At 38.8% G+C, this 19,852-nt stretch overlaps 1 protein-coding gene across 5 annotated transcripts in view; it reads left to right on the top strand.

Annotated features, from left to right (window-relative positions):
- Positions 1–11,863, top strand: part of Herc6 (HECT and RLD domain containing E3 ubiquitin protein ligase family member 6) — an 82,699-nt gene extending 70,836 nt beyond the window's left edge. The window contains exons 16-23 of one of the 5 annotated variants that reach the window (XM_055612721.1): positions 2,689–2,823; positions 5,090–5,128; positions 7,472–7,638; positions 8,421–8,484; positions 9,344–9,414; positions 10,721–10,904; positions 11,000–11,102; positions 11,360–11,863. In XM_055612721.1, coding sequence (XP_055468696.1) covers positions 2,689–2,823; positions 5,090–5,128; positions 7,472–7,638; positions 8,421–8,484; positions 9,344–9,414; positions 10,721–10,904; positions 11,000–11,102; positions 11,360–11,574 — 978 coding nt within the window. In that variant the 3' untranslated portion in view covers positions 11,575–11,863. Of the gene's footprint in view, positions 1–2,688; positions 2,824–5,089; positions 5,234–7,471; positions 7,639–8,420; positions 8,485–9,343; positions 9,415–10,720; positions 10,905–10,999; positions 11,103–11,359 lie in introns of those variants that run through there. The other 4 variants (XM_055612720.1, XM_055612722.1, XM_055612724.1 and 1 more) reach the window with 4 other exon arrangements.
- Positions 11,864–19,852: the final 7,989 nt, after the last annotated feature.

Raw genomic sequence — 19,852 nt, 5'->3', positions numbered from 1 at the left:
TTTTTCCTCTATTCCTATTATTCTTAGGTTTTGTCTTTTTATGTTGTCTTGGATTTCTTGGATGGTTTGTGTCACGAATTTTTTAGATTTATTATTTTCTTTGACAGATACATCCATTTCTTCCATTGTATCTTCTACACCTGAGATTCTTTCTTCCATCTCTTGTATTCTGTTGGTTATGCTTACCTCTGTAGTTCCTGTTTTCTTTCTTAGATTCTCCCTGTCCATGATTTCCTCTGTTTGTGTTTTCTTTAAATCTTCCAATTCTATCTTCAAATCTTGAACCATTTTGTTGATTCCCTCCACCTGTCTGACTGTATTTTCCTGTTTTTCCTTCAATTCCTTCAGCTGTTTGTTTTAACGTTCCTCTGTTTCTTTTATTTCTTTCAGTGACACAGTCTGTTTGGCTGCATCTTCCTGTATTTCTTTACGGATGACCATAATCTGTTTTATTATATCTTTCCCTAATTCTTTATGCATTTCATTTACCTCCTCCATTAACCTTTTCATTAGTATAGATGTAAGGTCATCTTTTTGAATTTTACTTATGTTAGGGTGTCCAGGGCTACTTGCCCCTGGATAACTGGGTTCTGGGGATGCCATGTTGTTTTGCCTTTTGTTGGTTGTGCTTTTTCGCTGGCCTCTACCCATCTCTCTGTCTCAGGTGTTGTCTGTTAATTTGTGGTGCCTGCTGAGTCCTGGGGTGGGGAGAAGCCACTTGGCGGGGTTCTGAAGTTCTCCTCTGCTTTTTGGGTATGGTCAACTGAATAGTGGTGCTTCTCAGGAATTGTCACAGTTCACTTCAGGTGTATGGACCTGTATGGTAATTGTGGTATTCAGGAAGGCTCTCCTCTCATCAGGAGAGAACCTGGTGATGGCTGTCCTGCTGCTGGGTTTCTTGCTCTGAATTTAGTGAGCAGCAGCTGTTGCTCTTAAGGTGCAATTTTTGGGTGCAGCCCTCTTGAAGGACCAGGGATTCCCACAATTTTGTCAGTCTAGCTAGGGATAAGTGGTTGATCTTTGGCACAGTATCTGAGGGCTGCTATAATGGCTCTCTGGCTTTTGTAGGTCTGAGGATGCAGCTGTGTGCCCCAGTGCCCTAGTGGTACTCAATAATGGCGGGTGAGCACAGCGCTCCTGCCTGCAGTAGAAGGCTAGAGCCTAGAGTCTGCGTGAATCCAAAAAGTCTTTTGGTGCTGGGTGTCCTGAGCATTAGAACTGATGATCCCCCCGTTGTGGGGTTTCCTCCTGACAGTGGCACCCAGTCTTTGCTTTGGGGACTGCTATTCTGTCTGGCATGGTGAGTAGAACCCGCAGGCACAGATGTGTGTGGCTCTGCCTTTCTGGCCTTTGGGAGACTGGGTGTCTGTCTAAACTGAGTAATTTTTCCCGAGACCTTTTCGGGGTGGTGGTATCAGCTGAGTGCTCTGAGATCAGACCAGCCGATTCCCTCCCTGTGGGTTTGCACCTGACAGTGAAACTCAAGTCTCTGGTGCCCTGGGGCCCACAGTTCTATCTGAGGAGGCGAATCAGACGTGCAGGCAGGACTCTGTGCCGGAGAATAGGTCCCCAGCTCTGGCTCTGGGCTGGCTCCTAGGGCATCTGCAGAACCCAAGTCTTTTCCAGGGGATGTCTGGGTGACCTAAGGTCGGTCCCAATCATTTCCTGCACTATGGGGTTATCTCTTGACTGGGAATTCCAGTCTCTGATGTTGTGGGCCCACAGTTCAGTCTGGGACTGTGACCAGACCATGCTGGCGTGTGGCTCTGGGCTGGCGAGTGGCTCTGGGCTGGCGACCAAGTGTCTGGCAGAACCAGGATCCCTTCTGCGGCTAAGCCGGGCGGGTTAAAGCTGATTGAATCCCCCACTGTGGGGTATCCTCTTACCTGGGAAACACAATCACTTGTGTTTTATGGCCATGAGTTCTGATTGCTGGTCACTGTGCCGATCCTGCTGTGATGCTGGTCAGAATGAGAGTCCTCCCGGTGCTGCCATCTTGCCCCGCCTTTTGTATATACTTTTTTTAAGGGTGCATTGACATTGCATGTGATAGAGGTGTGTTTTTGTTGGTTTTATCCAGAAGCAAAGGTTCAACCAAGAGTGTTATTAGATGGTTGCTTTGATCCTGAGACATGTCCCCAGCCTTTACTTAATATTTCCCTCCTTTTTTATTAATTACACTTTATTCACTTTGTATCCCCCCCATAAACCCCTCCCTTTTCCCCTCCCAATCCCACCCTCCCCCCCATCTTCATGCCTGCCCTTCCCCAAGTTCAGCCACTCCTTATGAGATCTGAAGGAAGGAGAGGGGGACCTCCCCTATCAAATTTAGTATTCTTTCTCTCTCTAGCCCACCCCCGTTTTTTAAACCCTACTTTAATTTGTGTTGCTCAAATACTCTTGGATGTAGAGCCTACTAGGGGCCACAGCTCTCCCAGCATTTACGACATAACATTATTTCTTCAGGTAGGGATGGGAGTTAGTACTCACTTGTCTCCCATGACTTCATGGGCTGGTCTTGTCTGGGCTGAGTTTGCACAGCTCCATCTAATAACACAGATCTTGAATTTTCAATCCTCCAGGCTCCACCTCTAGGGACTGTACGCTTGCTCTACCATTCACACTTTAATCCCTGATAGTCTTAAAGGTCCAAAGGAGAGCCAACTAAAATTTTTATTTTTCTAAAAGTTTGAAGCCATGGTACTTCCAGAAACTATGGGACGCCCATTCTTTACACTGAGAGTCAAACGAAGTCATCTGGTTGAAGATACCATGCATCAATTAAGACAAGCTGAAGTCTCAGAGTTCAAAAAAACACTAACGGTAAAGAAAAAAGTCTTGTTGGAGTGTGTGTTTGTGTTTGTGTACATTTGTAATTAGGGAGCTGCATTCACAACTTTGGTAATTTGTCTTAAGGTTTCCAGAAATTGTCCCCTTCCTTTGAAAGAATTGCAGGTTAACTGATTTATTGATGATTGTAATGGTTCATCCTAGTACTTAAGGACATAAAAATAACATTTTATTTTGCAAATCTTCTAGTCCAGCTGAACCTCTAGGTGTCTTTGTTTTATTAATATGTGCTTGTATGTATGATGCTATAAATAAAACCAGGGTTTCCACAGATGTTAAGCAAGTGCTTTACTACTAAGCTACATCCCCAGCCATATGGATTTTTTAGTTTGCTCACATATCCAAAAGTTAGATAGAAATTGGCTATGCTGTGCTATTACTGGCTGAGGACACTGGCTTATACTTTATATGTCCTTCCTCCTTTTGGGACCAGCAAGCATGTTCTCACAGCAGTGCTAGAGATGCAAGCTAGTAATCATTAAATATTGTTTGAGCCAGTGAAGACTCATGAGTGAACCCAAGCCAATGCTGGGAAAATATCCTAATCTCTTGATAGGAGAAAACTGCAAAATCACATTCAAAAGAATTTAATCAAGAAATGGTGAAAAAACTGGGACTATTTATGCACTCAGCAGGTAGCAAGTATAACAAGCAAGCACTTCCCCCCATATTGTGGGTCTAGTCTTTCTACAATGTAGGTTTCAATTCCAGGCACTCTTCATTTAGCCCTTTGTGGGTGCCTTAGAGTGTTTATTATGTAGCACCTCAAGCCATTTGCCATATTGCATATAGCACAGAATACTAACTCATGCTGTTGGTAAGAGCTGGAGCCTGGGGTCCAAAGGGGAGTAGATTTTCCTGATACTATCAGAGAGGGTAAGTGGTAAACTCCCAAAGAAAACAGATCCTGGAGGATAGTACTCACAGCAGAAAGGGTAATTTCTCGGCATGTGATTCAAATAGAAAAAAAATGAAACAGATTTCTTTTAGAACCCAGATCCCATTAGTATTTAGTTTTCTTATACTTTGTGTATCAGTAGAAAATTGTTTTCCCTGGAGGAAATGACTGTACTTTAAGGAAGATGTTAACTTCAAGACAGAAACAAAATAAACTGAGCATGACAAGACTGTCCTTTGTAACTCTTGACATCACCATGAGTCCTGACCAGGCTAAAGAGTTTGAACAAACATCAGCAGGAACACTTTCTAAGACAGAATAGAAAGAGAACAAAAACTGGAGAAATGAAGTTTAAGGATGCTCATATTCAAAATTCAAGGCCGGGGGGTGGTGATGGTAGAGTGTTTGCCTTGAATGCCTGAGAGCCCAGTTCAATTGCCATCATCAAAACTTAGATATATAAATTAAAAAAAAGAAATTAAAAAAAGAAAAGGAATAGTCAGAGCAGGCAGGGTAAGAATCAAACCTGATGCTTTGTGCCTATAATTCCAGTACTCAGATGGTTGGCAGGGGTTATTAGGAGTGCATGGTGAGACCTTTTCCAAGAGCAAAACCAAAGGAACAAACAATAAAGAAGTACTAAAAAAAAAGTCTAGGATTATTTTTTTATAAAAGGGTGGGGAACCATGCAACCTGGGCTCACCTTGGATTTGAATCTGATATATACCCAAGATGGTCTTCTACTTGGCCATGAAATTCACAGGCAAGGAGAACTGTTAGAAAGAAATCTAGTTGTGTGTGTGTGTGTGTGTGTGTGTGTGTGTGTGTGTGTGTGTGTATGTTTCCCTTGAGTGGAATGGTTAATCAGCTTGCTGTGCCTGCAAAGATACTTAGCTTATGTTCACTGTAAGGGCTGCTTCCCAGAAGTACTTTGATTAGAGGCTAGCACTAATCAAAGTACTTTAGATAGCACTTCATTAGAGCCAAGGTTACTCAGTCTGAAAGATAATATAAAGACAGACAGAAAGGTGGAATAATTGGAGAATTTCATGGCTCAGTGGCTTGAGGCATATCAAAACTTACATAAAGATATTGTTCCTTCTTCAAGGAATCTAAAGGATCCAGGCATTCACTATCTTAACAACCTGGAAATAAATAGGCTCTTGGCCTTCACTGCTTGGCAGCAACTCGATTGGAGATGGAGTATGAGAATGTAAAGCAGGGTTTGGTTCTGTCAGGTCTCTTGAACTTGAGAAGGTCAGGACAGGCTGAAGGTTTTTCCATAAAGAGTAAAGAGGTGTGTTTCACATAAGAGCCTTGAAGTAAATTCTCTTTCTTTAGGTTGAATTTATTAATGAAATTCGTGCTGAGAGTGGAGGGGTGAGTTCAGAGTTCTTCCACTGTATATTTGAAGAGATGACAGACCCCAAATATGAAATGTTTGTGTATCCTGAAAAGGGTTCCAAAATGTGGTTTCCAGTCAATGTAAGTTATACGTTTCTCATACAACGTATTAAATGCTGCGATATGAACATCATAGATGATATTGTAAAATCAGGAATAGTACCTCATTATCCATTTTCGTGCTGTGGCATGGAAAGCCAAACCATGTCCTGCCGTGTATCCTTGGTGCCTTCCTTTTTTTTTCTCCTGTGGAGTAATATTGCACAAATATCCTAAAATTGTTTTCATAATCTCAGAGGGGTGGCTATTTGGAATGTGTCCCTAATTTTGAGTTACAATAAAGAATGTTTCAAATTAGTAGAAACTGTTGATAAATTAGTAGCTGTTAATTCTGATTGATTGGTTGGTTGGTTGGTTGATTTCTTTGACTATAATGGTTTTTTTTTTTTTTCATTTTTTTATCTTTTTTTTTTTTTTTTTTTTTTTTTTTTTTTTTTTTTTTTTTTTTTTTGTTTTTTTTTTTTTTTTTTTTTTTTTTTTTTTTTTTTTTTTTTTTTTTTACATTGTCTTATTCAATGTCTTAGTATGGATTCCAAGGTAGCTTTGATCTCACAATCTTTGGATTACAGGGTTTCCCACACTCAGCAAAGCCTTCACTTTTAAGCATATCCATACAGTTCTGCTCAGGAGAAAACAAACATACAGACAAACAGACACACAGACACACACACACACGTATTTTAATTTGTATTTGTTTTTATAAAACAACAAAACCAAATTGAACCAGAGTACAAACTATGGGACAGAAACCTGACTAGGAGAGGCCATTGAAGATTGTACTATACTTTTAGCTTATTTCAGAAATCAACCTGAGGAGTGAATAGGGCCAGGAGAGTGGGGAGACTAAACAATCTGTGAGTTACTGAACCTCTTGAACCTGCTAACAGCAAGAATGGCACTAAAATAGGAATCTTAAATTTTCACACTTAGGGACACTTCCCCTGGGTTGCAGTTTTGTTTTGTTTTTCTAACCAGGATGACAAGATGCAGAGAAGACCAGTAAAGGCAGTTGTGTTCGTCTGTTTTTGTTGGTGTCACTTTAATGAACCACCTGAGAGTAAGCTTGAGGAGAGTGAGCCTATTCAGCTCAGAGTTTTAGAAGTCCAGGGGCATGGTGCTGACATCCACTGCTTCTCACAGGGTCTTCTGGCACACAGCACTATGGCAGGATCTTCTGCAGGCAAAGAGACTACATAGAGAGACAGGATGCCTGAGTGAGAAAGGGGTCACATGAGAGCTACTCCAGTGGCAAGCTCCATGTGGGGCTGCACTGTTAAATGGAGACATCATCCATTTAGCTCTGATATGGCATTCATTCTGCTAAATTGAAGTGTCAATACAGAACAATCTTCCGTCCTCAGCCTTGCTTTTCTCCATAAACTGAAAGGTCAGGACCTTAAGATTCCACATGATTAAAAGAGCAAGCCAATCAGTTCATGTCCTCTGTGTCAGGCTCCTGACTTGTTCCCTCTTTTCTCCTTCTTCTGATGTCCAGCCTCTTTGCCTTTCTGGATAGGAATTGAGCATTTTAGCAAGAGTCCTCCCTCTTGATTAGTCTCTTTAATTACCTCCCCCTGAGGGAGAAGCAGCATTACCAGGCCACAGAAGAAGACAATGCAGCCACTCCTGATGAGACCTAATTGACTAGGATCAGAAGGAAGGATAAGAAGTCCTCCCCTATCAGTGGACTTGGGGAGGGGCATGCATGCAGAGGGTGGAGGAAGGGAGGGATTGGGACGGGAGGAGGGAGGGAACCACGGGGGGATACAAAGTGAGTAAAGTGTAATTAATAAAGAAAAAAAAAGATTCCAAATGAAAACTTTGTAATTTCTCCTGAATGTATGTTTCTGCAGTTCAGATATGCTATAAATAATAAAAAATTCATTTACTTAATGTCTTGTATTGTTAATTTATATTTAAAATCATACATGCAGCTGCACATGGTGGCACATGGCTATAATTCCTCACTTAGGAGGTACAAGCAAGAGGAGTTCAAGGTCACCTTCAGCTATACAGTGAGTTTTAAAAACACACTATATGTCTTAAACAAACATAAAAACAGAAAGAAGATTATGGAAGAAATGAAATTAAGTTATAAAAGACTCTAAATTTTTATTTTTTTAAACTCAGTTTGCATCTAACTTGTGATATTAATTAGAAAAGAGAGCTAAAATTTGTTCGTTATTAATCTAATTGTGCCTTTGTTTAACTGATTCTTTGTAATAACTTAGGAATTTTTTTTTCAATTTTATTTTCCAGCCTAAGTTTGAGGAGAAGAACTATTTTCTATTTGGGATCTTATGTGGGCTCTCCTTATGCAATTTAAAGGCTGTCAACCTTCCTTTTCCATTGGCTTTATATAAGAAACTTCTGAACCAAAAGCCATCTTTGGAAGATTTAAAAGAACTCAGTCTTCCCTTGGGGAAGTAAGTACATATAATTTGTTTTTTAAAAACAGCATTAAGTCTCAGCTTTTTAAGCATAAATAATATCACACACCAAGAGACATAGGGCAAGGTCTTAAATTTTAATATTATGGGCTCTTTAGATGAGTTTCTGTTAGCATGACTTGCAATAGAGTAAGCCTTCAGAAATGAAAAAAATCCAAATTTTCCTCAGATCATAAGAACTAATCCAATAAAGAATTTGGATATAGGCTTTTTATAAAGGTAGAATGTACTTAGGGGAATTCACAGGATGTGTATGGGTCATCTTTCATTTTGTCCTTTTCTGTTTTGAATGTTTTGATCGGGGTCCAACTCCTGATCTCCTCCCTCTTAGACAAGAGTATCTACTGAGCCATCACCTTAGGCATCTGGTTGTTTTAACTCTCTTTGTGGGAGGTTGTTCTGAGCATGGGACATATTTAATAGTATCTGGGGTTACTACTCACTAGATGACAACCTTAAACTGTGACAACTAAAGACACTTCCAAACTTTGCAAAATAAATTCTCCACACTTTAGAATCACTGAACACTGCTTTATATAATCATTTTCACAACACAGCAGTATCAACGAGGTAGAGTAGACTACCAAATCAAATTGTAAGTTGAGATTATCTGGGAAGATGAGTGAAAGAGAGTAAGAGAGGAAATTTACACTGAATTTTGTGAATGTCTACATTACTTAAAATTTCCCCATTGAATCATAATTACTTTGGAATTTTATAATATCAAATATATCAATTAAAATTACATTTTTCAATAGGAGTTTGCAAGAAGTTCTAAATTGTGAGGCTGGTGACATTGAAGAACTTCACATATATTTTTCTGTGAGTAGCAAGAAATCTAGATTATAGGTTGTCTGTAATCTGATTTTTTGGGGGGAGCAGATTGCTGGAGGTCGAACCCAATAAAGTATTATATTACTAATATATATCCCCAGCCCTTATCTGTTATTTTAAAAACAATTTTATTATAGAACCTTTACTATGGAATATCCATTTTTTAAAGATAATATATCTGTGTAAAGTTTTTCTCAACCTGGTCTTCATTTATATACCTTGCATCTACAGGTTCCTAAATATGGATAAAGCATTAATTTAATGCAAACAATAATCTCAACGAAATAGGGCAATTGGTGTTTGAAATATATATATATATATATTATATATATACACACAACATGTATATATATGTGTGTGTGTATATATATATATATATATATATATATATATATATATAACATGTATTAATGAGGATATAAAATTTTTATTTGCCAGGGCATTGTAGGTGAAGACTTTAACCCCAGCACTGTGGAGGCAGAGGCAAGGAATCTCTGTGATTTCAAGGCCAGTCTGGGCTATATAACAAGTTCCTGTCCGACCTAGAGAGACCCTGTGTCAAAATCTTTAAAAAAAAAACAAAAAACAAAAACACGAGTGCATGCATGTGTGCATGTGTGTGTGTGTGTGTGTGCGTGTGTGAAATTGAGTTGTGTGTGGTGGTGCATCCTAGAAGGAGGTAGATGCAAGACAATAGCAAGTTTGAGGCCAGCTTGGATTATCACATAAAACAAAAGACTGAACTGAAATCTGATCATCTATCTCCAGTCATTTTAAATTGTATAGGAAAGATGTTTGGACAGTAATTGTAGACCTATGCTTCTCAGTCAATTACATTTTGTTACAGATATACTGGAATCAAAAAGACGTTGATTTAATTCCAGATGGCATCTCTGTACCTGTGAATGAAACCAACAAGTAAGATTAGAGACCTAAAATATCTACTTTGAATAGGCATACACATTTCTATCAATACAATTTAAAATATATTTGAGCTTCTTGAACATTCGTTTTAGTTTTTTGTCTAATGAATGCTAAAGAGGCAGGAGAAGAGAAGAAATGATTCATGAATAAATATTTCTGTCATCAAAGAAATCTTTTTAGTCCCTATTCTTTGTCACATCTGTGGGTGGCTTTCTTGTTGGCAGCATCCTGAGTGTGAGAGGGCAGCACCTGACAGACATAAGGAACATGAGCGTGGATTTGGGTCTTCTTCCCTCACCTTATAAGGCTACCAGAGTTCAATCATGGTGCTCTACTGTGATGATTTTATGTAACTCTAACCATGCTCCAAAGACCCCACCATAAACACTATAGTGAGATCAAGTTTCTATCTTCTTCATACCACAATGAGAGAAATAAACTTCAACACATAAATCCTTGCTGGACAGAGTCAAACCTCATGCACACTGTACCCATTGCAGCTAGAAAGTCTATCATACTGTGAAAAGTGCATCCTATAATACAAGGCTGACCTCGCAGAACTCATTTCTACAAAGTGATCTGCTGGAAAAAAAGATTTGGGGAGGAAAAGAAGGGCCAACCCTTCTTTTCATTTCTGTTTTCATTTCATTTTCATATGAAAATCTGATGATGGTATAAAAATTACAAAGAAAGATGAAGCATGCTATGCTGGAGAGAATGTTTACTGCATGGTTCCATACCAACAAGAGGCAGAAAGATAAAGGCATCAGAGAGGAATGTGTAGAGGCAAAGTAGCAAGGGCCAAGAGATTGGACTTATCCCATCAGCTTCCTGTGATGTGAAAGCACATGACATTCCATAGTCATTAGACTCTACAAATGGTGGATTTTTTGATCATTCTCTCTGTGGTACAATTCTTCCATACAATGCTGGAGAGCAGCTATTGAGGAAAAATGGCTAAGCTATAATGTGTGTTAGGTTAGATGTAGTAAATGCATTTTTTCATGTATAATGACCTCATTGGGACATGTCCCTGTTGAAAGTCAACTAGTGCTCATATTCAGATTGCAGTTACAATTGCTCCTTGCAATAAGAAAAATGAGAACACCCTAAAGTCTGATTCCTTCTCTAAGGACCTTTCTTCCTAGTTGGCCAGGTTTTCATCTCCCTGTATTGCATATACTTGTGATTTACACAGAAAAAAAATACTTTTCTTTCTCAATAGAGTGAAAGGAACAAAATAGACATATTGTAGTCACTGATAAGATTTGTCATAGTTTTTTATTTTTCTTCCCTCAAGGAAAGACTATGTTTCTAACTGTGTCAATTACATTTTTAACATCTCTATAAAGACAATTTATGAGGAATTTCAAAGAGGATTTTACAAAGTGTGTAACTGGCATATAATTAGGCAGTTCCAGCCTGAAGAACTAATGACAGCAATAACTGGAAATGTTAATTATGACTGGAAACAATTTGAAAATGTAAGTGACAACCTAAGTGCCCTCTAACTTTTCCAAATAGCTGATACCTATCCCCCTAAAACTTTCTCTAACTCTTTTTTTCTCTTGTTCTCAAGAATTCACAGTATCACAATGGATATCACAAATCACATCCAACTATTCTACTGTTTTGGAAAGCTTTCCATGAATTAACTTTAGATGAAAAGAAAAAATTTCTCTGTAAGTACTATAATATATATTAGTTATTAATCTAATAGATTGTTCTTAGTGGCAAGACACATATATTCACAGCATGAATTCGTAGAAGAAAAAATTCAAATGTCATGACTTTTCTAGGATTTACTTGCCCTTGTGCAGCCTTCTCTGAACAACAAAAAAAGTGTACTCAATATTTATTAATGTAACCATTAGTTTCCTCTTATTTATCTTGAGTTATTCTGCATGAAATATCTCAACAAAATTGTATTTTTTTCTAGTATTTCTTACAGGATGTGACAGGCTACATGTAAAAGGCCTACACTGGGAAGGAATAGTATTCCGTTGTCCTGAAACCTTCACTGAAAAAGATGACCCAAGATCATTGACGTGTCTCAATATTCTAGACCTGCCTAAATATTCTACAATGAACAGAATGAAGGAAGCACTTCAAGTTGCAATCAACAGTAATAAGGGATTTGTCTCAGAGGAATGATGCTGATCACCTCCCAGAAGTTCAGATGGCCTCAGAAACTAGGTCTTTGATTTTGGGGTTCTTCTGTTTTTCCTTAATCTAATTAGTGCAAGAGGTTACACGATTTTACTTAAAATCAGTTGGACAGTTTTTGAGATAAATAAGTTATAAATTAATATTGTAGTTAAACAAAATTTTGTAAAACATTTGCTGTATTCCTTCCTAAACTTGCTATTTTACAATGCTTGTTTTGTCTGAATATTTTCTGAACAACAATTATCACTTAATAATAAACTAAATTTTAAAATTATTCAGTATTGGTGGCTAAAGAGAGAGGTCAGTGGTTAAGATCACTGGCTGCTCTTCCAAAAGACCAAGGTTCAATTCCCAGCACCCACCTGGCTGTTCCTATATCTCACCTGTAACTCTAGTCCTTGGGGATCCAACTTTCTTTTCTGGCCTTCAAGACACTGCATGGATATAGTACTCAGACACCCATGCAGACAAACACTCATGCATGTAAATTAAAAATAAAATGAAAAATAAATAAAATAGCATTTATTTAAAAAGTTACTGTACATTAAACTATTAATTTGAAAGAATCATAAGTTTGAAAAATAAGCAAAAAATACACTGCTTTCAACATGTTTTGAAGCATATAGATGTAGATTTTGTATTAAGGATATCTTTAGAGTTCTAAATTTAGTAAATGCTAACTAATTTATTTTTATTATCTCAGTGTTGATGTATATGGTTCTTTGAACATATTTATACTTAGTTCAGTATTCCAGAAGTAATTCTAAGTGTAGATAATGTTGTTTTGGTAAAATACTGAGCCCAGTCATGAGCTCATACCTACTTGAACTTAGAAAAAATGTGAAGAAGTTGAAACATGCTATAGAAGTTGAAATGATGCTATAGAGTAAATTAACGAAGCAACATAACTATTATGGAAAATAACCAATACATCTCGTATACCACTTTTACTAAATGTTAAAACGTAAATTGCATTATACAACTTTGAAATGATTTTATAAACTCATATAATTTGTCAGAAGACTGACCTACAGGCTGCTGTGACAGGTTCTCATTTAAAATTTCCTTTCCTGTAAGGATATTGTTTAACATCTTACCAGACTTCACATGTGAGCTGTTTACTAGACTACAGAGACACCAAATAAATTACTAAAAATAGATCTTTAAAGATTATAAAATGACTATCACCAACAGCAACAACAAAACAAGTAAGTCGCCAGTAGACGGGATACTCTCTGAAGCCAGCTTTGCTCCAGTACCACACAAAGATGTCACAGAGAGAGAAAACTGTAGGTATCATATGAAGCAGACACCAAAATCTTTCACTAAATTTTAACGTACTGAGCACATCCAGGAAAATGGGAAAAGGATAATGCCTTACAACCAAATATGAAGTAAGGCAAAAATGCTCTTAAAATCAACTGTTTTCATCAGATTCATAGGAAAGAATGCCTGTGTAATACCTGAGAATAGGTAGAAAAGAAACTGGGCAAAATTTAACACCTAGTCATGTAAAAAGCAAACAAAGGCTAAAGGAATCTGCGAACTTGATGAAAACCTCTATACAATTAATTTCTTTTTTTTAAATAAATAAATTAGCATTTTATTTTATTTTATTTTGAGATATTATTACATCAATTTTATTAACCCTCATCTCAAAGTAAATTGTTCCATTAGTTTATGTTAAGTTATAATTTGTGGAGATCAAAGGCCACTAAATTATTTTACAATTAATTTCTTAATGGCAAAAGAGTGAATGCGGAGGCGGGGCAAGATGGCGGTGCCGGGAGGACTCTCATTCTGAGCAGCAGCAGCAGGATCAGCACAGTGACCAGCAATCAGAACTCGTGGCCATAAAACACAGTCATTATGTATCCCAGGTGAGAGAGATACCCCACCGTGATACCACCGTGAGATACTCCACGGTGGGGGATTCAATCAGCTTTTAACTCACCAGGCTATACCTCGGAAGAGATCCCGGTTCCACCAGACACTTGGCTGCCAGCCACCAGCCCCAGCCCCAGCCCAGAGCCACAAGCCAGTGTCTCTGGTCACTGTCCCAGAATAAACCGTGCGTACCACACTATCAGAGACTGGAATTTTCAGTCGAGAGATAACCCCACGGTACAGGAAACGATTGGGACCGACCTTAGGTCACCCAGACATCCCCTGGAAAAGACTAGGGTTCCATGGGCGCCCCAGGAGCCAGCCCGGAGCCAGAGCCGGGGACCCAGGCTCCGGCACAGAGCCCTGCCTGCCTGCGTGCCTAATTCGCCGCCTGAGATAGAACTGTGGGCACCAGGGCACCAGCAAATGAATTTCACTGTCCGGTGCAAACACACAGGGAGGGAAACAGCTGGTCTGATCTCAGAGCACTCAGCCGACACCCCCACCCCGAAAAGGTCTCAGAAAAATTACCCAGTTTAGGCAGACACCCAGGCTCCCAAAGGCCGGAAAGGCAGACACAGGCAGTTTCTGAGCTCCAGACAGTTGGCGGAGACTGAGCCGCCATCACTCAGCTGTGCTCCAGACACAGGCAGTTTCTGCGGCCAGCCAGCTGGCAGAGACTGAGCAGTGCACACCAGGGCAAAAAAAAGAGACTGGGAGTCCTTGTCTCCAGAGAATCCACAGGGAAGAAAGGAAACTGTACTGACTTAAATCACCCAATCCTTCCCTGGAAAAAGTCTAGCAAAGACTGGCGGGGCCGAGCCGCCATCACTCAGCTGTGCTCCAGACATAGGCACAAACAGTTGCTGCGCGCCAGATGCCCAACTAGGTCACAGCAGCTGATCATTAAATTTACAGCAAGAAACCCAGAAACAGGGCAGCTGTCCTCAGGACTTCCCTGGGTGAGAGGAGAACCCTCTCGACTAACAAAGACCACAGTTGCCACTCAGGTCTCTATCCCTGAGGTGAGCAGCAACTCCTGAAAAAACGTCAGCCATCCAGGGACTATACCCAAAAAGCTGAGAAGACATCCTTCAGGAAAAACCAGCTTTCTGCAAAGGGGATTCTTTCCACCACAGGATCCCCAGGAACCACCAGAAACTAACCCCAAACACCTAAGATAGCACAATGGGTAGAGGCCAGAGTAAAAGCTCAAGCAACAAAAGACAGAGCAATATGGCATCTCCAGAATCCAGTTACCCAGGGGCAAGTAGCCCTGGACACCTCAGCATAACTGAAATCCAAGAAGATGACCTAACAACTATGCTCATGAAGCTGATAAAACAGGAAACAAACAAGATACGTAAAGACATAGAGGAAGATAAACTCAAACAGAATATAGCCATCCATAAAGAAATAGAGGAAGTTGCAGCCAAACATTTATGGCCTTTAGAAAGGAAATGCTTAAAGCACTGAATGAAATAAAAGAAACAGAGTTGAAGGAACTAAAAAAAAAAAAAAAAACAAAAAAAAAAACAGGAAAGTACAATCAGACAGGTGAAGGAAGTAAACAAAACAACTCAAGACCTGAAGATAGAATTGGAAAAATTAAAGAAAACACAAATGGAGGAAATAATGGAAAGGAAGAATCTAGGGAAGAAAACAGGAACTACAGAGGTAAGCATAACCAACAGAATACAAGAGATGGAAGAAAGAATCTCAGGTGTAGAAGATACAATGGAAGAAATGGATGTATCTGTCAAAGAAAATGTTAAATCCAAAAAATTCCTGACACAGACCGTCCAAGAAATCCAAGACAATATGAAAAGATAAAACCTAAGAATAATAGGTATAGAGAAAAAAGAAGACTCCCTTCTCCAAGGCCCAGAAAATATTTTCAACAAAATCATTGAAGAAAATTTCTCCAAGTTAAAGGAGAGGCCAAAAAGAATACATGAGGCCTACAGAACACCCAACAAATTTGACCAGAAAAGAAAATCCTCCCATCACATAATAATCAAAACACTAAGTATACAGAACAAAGAAAAAAAAAAAAAAACCTAAAAGCTGCAAGGGAAAAAGGCCAAATAACATATAATGGAAAACCCATTAGAATCACACCTGACTTTTCAACAGAGACTATGAAAGCCAGAAGGGCCTGGACGAATATCATGTAGACCCTAAGAGAACACAGATGTCAGCCCAGGCTACTATACCCCACAAAACTCTCAGTCCTCATGGATGGAGAAAACAAGATATTCAATGACAAAAACAAATTTCAACAATACCTACAAACAAAGCATTACAGAAGACACTGGAAGGGAAAATACAACCCCGCAAAATTAGCTTTTTTCAAGAAAACACAGGAAATAATTAACCTTACTACAGTAAAACAAAAGGCAACCAAGCACACAACCTGATGACCACAGCCAACGTCAAAATCAAGGGATCTAACAGCCACTGACCATTAATCTCTTTCAACATCAATGGACTCAACTCTCCAATAAAAAGAAACAGATTAACAGAATGGATACGTAAACAAAACCCAGCAATCTGTTGCATACAAGAAACACACCTAAGACACAAAGATAGACATTACCTGAGGGTAAAAGGTTGGAAGACGACTTTCCAAGCAAACAGACCCGAGAAGCAAGGAGAAGTAGCCATTCTAATATCTGATAAAATAGACTTTCAACCAAAATTAATAAAAAGAGATGGGGAAGGACACTTCATACTCATTAAAGGAAAATTCCACCAGGAAGACATCACAATCCTGAACATCTATGCCCCAAATACAAGAGCACCCACATTTGTTAAAGAAACATTGATAAAATTTAAACCACATATAGATCCCCACACATTAATAGTGGGAGACTTCAACACCCCACTCTCAACAAAGGACAGGTCAACAAAACAGAAATTAAACAAAGAAACAATGTCTCTGACAGAGGTCATGAATCAAATGGACCTCATAGACATTTACAGAACTTTACACCCAAACACAAAAGAATTTACCTTCTTCTCAGCACCTCATGGAACCTTCTCCAAAATAGACCATATAGTTGGTCACAAAGCAAGCCTCAACAGATACAAGAAGATTGAAAGAATCCTTTGTATCTTGTCTGATCACCATGGAATAAAGCTGGACCTCAACAATAACAGAAATAGCAAAAAGCCTACACACACATGGAAACTGAACAACTTGTTACTAAATGACAGCTGGGTCAGGGAAGAAATAAAGAAAGAAGTTAAAGTCTTTCTAGAAATCAATGAAAATGAAGACACAACATACCCTAATTTGTGGGACACAATGAAAGCAGTGCTAAGAGGAAAGGTCATAGCACTAAGTGCCTTAAAGAAGAAATTCGAGAAAGCTCATTCAAGCAACTTAATGGCTCACTTAAAAACCCTAGAAAAAGAAGAAGTAGACACACCAAGAAGGAGTAGACAGCTGGAAATAATCAAACTCAGGGCTGAAATCAATCAATTGGAAACAAATAAAACAATTCAAAGAATCAATGAAATCAAGAGCTGGTTCTTTGAGAAAATCAACAAGATCGACAAACCCTTAGCCAAGCTAACTAAAAGGCAGAGAGACACCACCCAAATCAACAAAATCAGAAATGAAAGGGGGGACATAATTACAGACACTGAGGAAATCCAAACAATCATTAGGACTTACTTCAAAAGTCTATATGCCACAAAATTTGAAAATCTAAATGAAATGGACAATTTTCTTGATCAATTTGACTTACCAAAGCTGAATGAGGACCAGGTAAATCAACTAAATAGTCCTATATCCCCCCCAAAAATAGAAGCAGTCATCCAAAGTCTCTCATCCAAAAAAAGCCCAGGACCAGATGGCTTCAGCACAGAATTCTACCAGACCTTCAAAGAAGAGCTAACACCAATTCTCTTCAAACTATTCCACAAAATAGAAGCAGAAGGAACATTACCAAACTCATTCTATGAAGCCACAGTCACCTTGGTACCTAAACCTCACAAAGACTCAACAAAGCAAGAGAATTTCAGGCCAATCTCCCTTATGAACATTGATGCAGAAATACTTAACAAAATACTTGCAAACCGAATCCAAGAACATATCAAAGATATTATCCACTATTACCAAGTAGGCTTTATCCCAGGTATGCAGGGGTGGTTCAATATGCGGAAATCCATGAAATCCATCAATGTGATCCACCATATTAACAAACTGAAAGAAAAAAACCACATGATAATCTCCCTAGATGCTGAAAAAGCATTTGACAAAATCCAACATCCATTCATGTTTAAAGTATTGGAGAGATCAGGGATACAAGGCACATATCTAAACATAGTAAAGGCGATATACAGCAAGCCTATAGCCAACATCAAACTGAACGGAGAGAAACTTAAAGCAATACCACTAAAATCAGGGACAAGACAAGGCTGCCCACTCTCTCCATATCTCTTCAACATAGTGCTGGAATTCTTTGCTAGAGCAATAAGACAGTTGAAGGAGATCAAGGGGATACAGATTAGAAAAGAAGTCAAATTATCACTATTTGCAGATGATATGATAGTATACATGAGTTACCCCAAAAACTCTTCCAGGAAACTCCTACAGCTGATAAACACCTACAGCAAAGTGGCCGGATACAAAATTAACTCAAAAAAATCAGTAGCACTCCTGTATACAAAAGACAAAAGGGCTGAGAAAGAAATTAGGGAAACAACACCCTTCACAGTAGCCACAAATGACATAAAGTACCTTGGTGTAACTCTAACCAAGCAAGTCAAAGAGTAGTATGAAAAAAATTTCAGGTCTCTGAAGAAAGAATTAGAAGAAGATATGAGAAGATGGAAAGATCGCCCATGCTCATGGCTTGGCAGGATTAACATAATAAAAATGGCCATCTTACCAAAAGCAATCTACAGATTTAATGCAATTCCCATCAAATTGCCAACACAATTCTTTACAGACCTGGAAAGAAAAATTCTCAGCTTCGTATGGAATAACAAGAAACCCAGAATTGCTAAAACAATCCTCTACAATAAAAAATCTTCTGGAGGTATCTCCATCCCTGATCTCAAGATGTACTATAGAGCAACAGTTATAAAAACTGCATGGTACTGGCATAGAAACAGAATGGTGGATCAATGGAATCAAACACAAGACCCAGAAATAAACCCACACACTTATGGACACCTGATTTTCGACAAAGGTGCCAAAACCATACAATGGAAAAAAGATAGCATCTTCAACAAATGGTGCCTGTCTAACTGGATGTCTACATATAGAAAAATGAAAATAGATCCATACTTATCACCCTGCACAAAACTGAAGTCCAAGTGGATCAAAGACCTCAACATAAAATCAGACACATTAAATCGGCTAGAAAAAAAAGTGGGGAATACCCTAGAACTCATTGGTACAGGAGAGAACTTCCTGAACAGAACACCAACAGCACAGGCTCTGAGAACAACAATCAATAAATGGGACCACCTGAAACTGAAAAGCTTATGTAAAGCAAAGGATAGTGTATTCAAAAGAAAGCGACTGCCTACAGATTGGGAAAGAATCTTCACCAACCCTTTATCTGACAGAAGACTCATATCCAGTATATATAAAGAACTAAAGAAGCTGAAAAACAGCAAACCAAGTAATCCACTTAAAAAATGGGGAACAGAGCTAAACAGAGAACTCTCTGTAGAGGAATATCAAATGGCAGAGAAGCATTTAAAGAAATGCTCAACCTCATTTGCCATTAGGGAAATGCAAATCAAAACAACCCTGAGATTTCACCTTACACCCATCAGAATGGCCAAGATGAAAAATGCAAGTGACAACATATGCTGGAGAGGTTGTGGAGAAAGGGGAACCCTCCTCCACTGCTGGTGGGAATGTAAACTTGTACAACCACTCTGGAAATCAATCTGGCGCTTTCTCAGACAACTAGGAATAGCGCTTCCCAAAGATCCAGCCATACCACTGCTAGGCATATATCCAAAAGAGGCTCAAGTACACAAAAAGGACATTTGCTCAACCATGTTTGTAGCAGCTTTATTTGTAATAGCTAGAAGCTGGAAACAACCCAGGTGCCCCTCAACTGAAGAATGGATGCAGAAATTGTGGTACATCTATACAATGGAATATTACTCAGCAATGAAAAATAAGGAAATCATGAAATTTGCAGGAAAATGGTAGGACCTGGAAAGGATCATCCTGAGTGAGTTGTCACAGAAGCAAAAAGACACACACGGTATATACTCACTCATATAAACATACAACTCACTCATATAAACATAAACCCACTAAAATCGGTACATCTAAACAAACTAAGGAAAAGAGAGGACCCTAACTAAAACGCTCAATCTCCATCCTGAAAGGCAAAGA

This window comes from Psammomys obesus, unplaced genomic scaffold, assembly GCF_907164565.1.
Source record: "Psammomys obesus unplaced genomic scaffold, mPsaObe1.curated_primary_1811, whole genome shotgun sequence".
Classification (NCBI taxonomy): Eukaryota; Metazoa; Chordata; class Mammalia; order Rodentia; family Muridae; genus Psammomys; species Psammomys obesus.
Note: the sequence above shows the minus strand (reverse complement) of the source record. Positions and strands in the feature narration are given on the sequence as shown.